Genomic DNA, 1,338 nt, shown 5'->3' on the forward strand with positions numbered 1-1,338 from the left:
TTATAAATAGCTTTTACTACTAATAATGCAAATGAAGGAAGGGAATTATTCACAATCTCAGAAGATGTTGGTATAGGAAATCAAGGCCTGAAGCTAAAGGAGGGAAAGTTGAGGTTAGGCATTTTCAGCTATAAGAGAAATGGACAGCTGAAAAATTGTCAAGGGAAGAAGTTGAGGCACTTCTTGTAGATATTTGAGAACAGATTAGCTAATCCAGTAGTGGCAATGATTTACAATAGCAAGGGCTGCTCAGTACTCATTTTAATCCTGGTTTCCGATTCTATGAAAAATTTCTAATTAAAATGTTGAGATTTATTTTACGTTAGTAGCTGCCTGTATTATAGGGAGATGCAGTAGGGATCCCTGTGCTCTGGTCTCTGGGCTGTGTACCGTGAAACCAGCTGATGAGAACACTTATCCTGAAGCTCCATTTCTAGTGAAGTAAAATGAAAGTTCAGGTTGCTGCAATGTGTTGGGGTGTCGATGATCCATTTGAATGCCTGCTCTTTTTAAAGTTCAACTCTACTGTCTTTTTCTAAAGGCAGTTTTTCAGATTACACTACACTGTTTACAATGGTGCCAAATTTGCAGTATTTACAGTTCAGGCTGAGACAAAACTTCGCAATTACTGCCGTAACCTCTAACTGGAAATGTAACAAAACTATTTTCTCTACCAGATGCTTCTCTGACCATGTTGTAAAGCTTTTTAAAATGTAGCTTGTTATTTGTAGACCTGGATTACACAAATAGTTTGAGGAAGGTCATGAGAAAAGAGGGACAAAGATGTTTTTTGGAAGAGAGATTTTCCCCCAGATATTTTTGTGAAAGGCATGGTACAAAACCTTTCACCTCATGTGAAGCAAGGGGTCAAAATGGATCAGAAAAAGGGGGCCAAGCTTGACATACCAAAACCAGGCCATCTTTGCTATGATGTCTTGCATCATTCATTTTTACTATGAAGTTTTGCAAGTGGTATTATGTATGCATAATATATAGAAACCATCTAGATTAATCTCTCTTGCATAGATGACGAGAAAAATATGTGGTAGCAAGTGGCATGAATAAGTAATATAAAATAACTTTTATCAATGGCTTGTCATATATTTTGATCTTTTGAAAGAAAAAAATGCATATATATGTGTGTGTGTGTGCGCGCGCATAGATACATAATCAGAATAAGCCCACACACACACATAGTTAATAAAATAGCAGAATTTAGTGAGATAAGAAAACTCAGTACAACTTTCGGTAACAGTATCTCAAAATAAGTGAAATCAAAATCCAAATGTAATTTCAAAACTTATAGTTTCATAGTTTCATAGTTTCTAGGGTCGGAAG

General features: G+C 35.9%; 1 protein-coding gene across 1 annotated transcript in view; it reads left to right on the top strand.

Moving 5' to 3' along the window:
- The window catches only part of OPN5 (opsin 5), a 54,925-nt gene extending 54,281 nt beyond the window's left edge, over nucleotides 1-644 (top strand). Inside the window, exon 6 of the mRNA XM_019520694.1 lies at nucleotides 542-644. Within this exon, the coding sequence (XP_019376239.1) occupies nucleotides 542-644 (103 nt within the window). The remainder of the gene's footprint in view (nucleotides 1-541) is intronic.
- Nucleotides 645-1,338: the final 694 nt, after the last annotated feature.

This window comes from Gavialis gangeticus, unplaced genomic scaffold (assembly GCF_001723915.1).
Source record: "Gavialis gangeticus isolate Ggan-Ray unplaced genomic scaffold, GavGan_comp1, whole genome shotgun sequence".
Lineage (NCBI taxonomy): Eukaryota > Metazoa > Chordata > Crocodylia > Gavialidae > Gavialis > Gavialis gangeticus.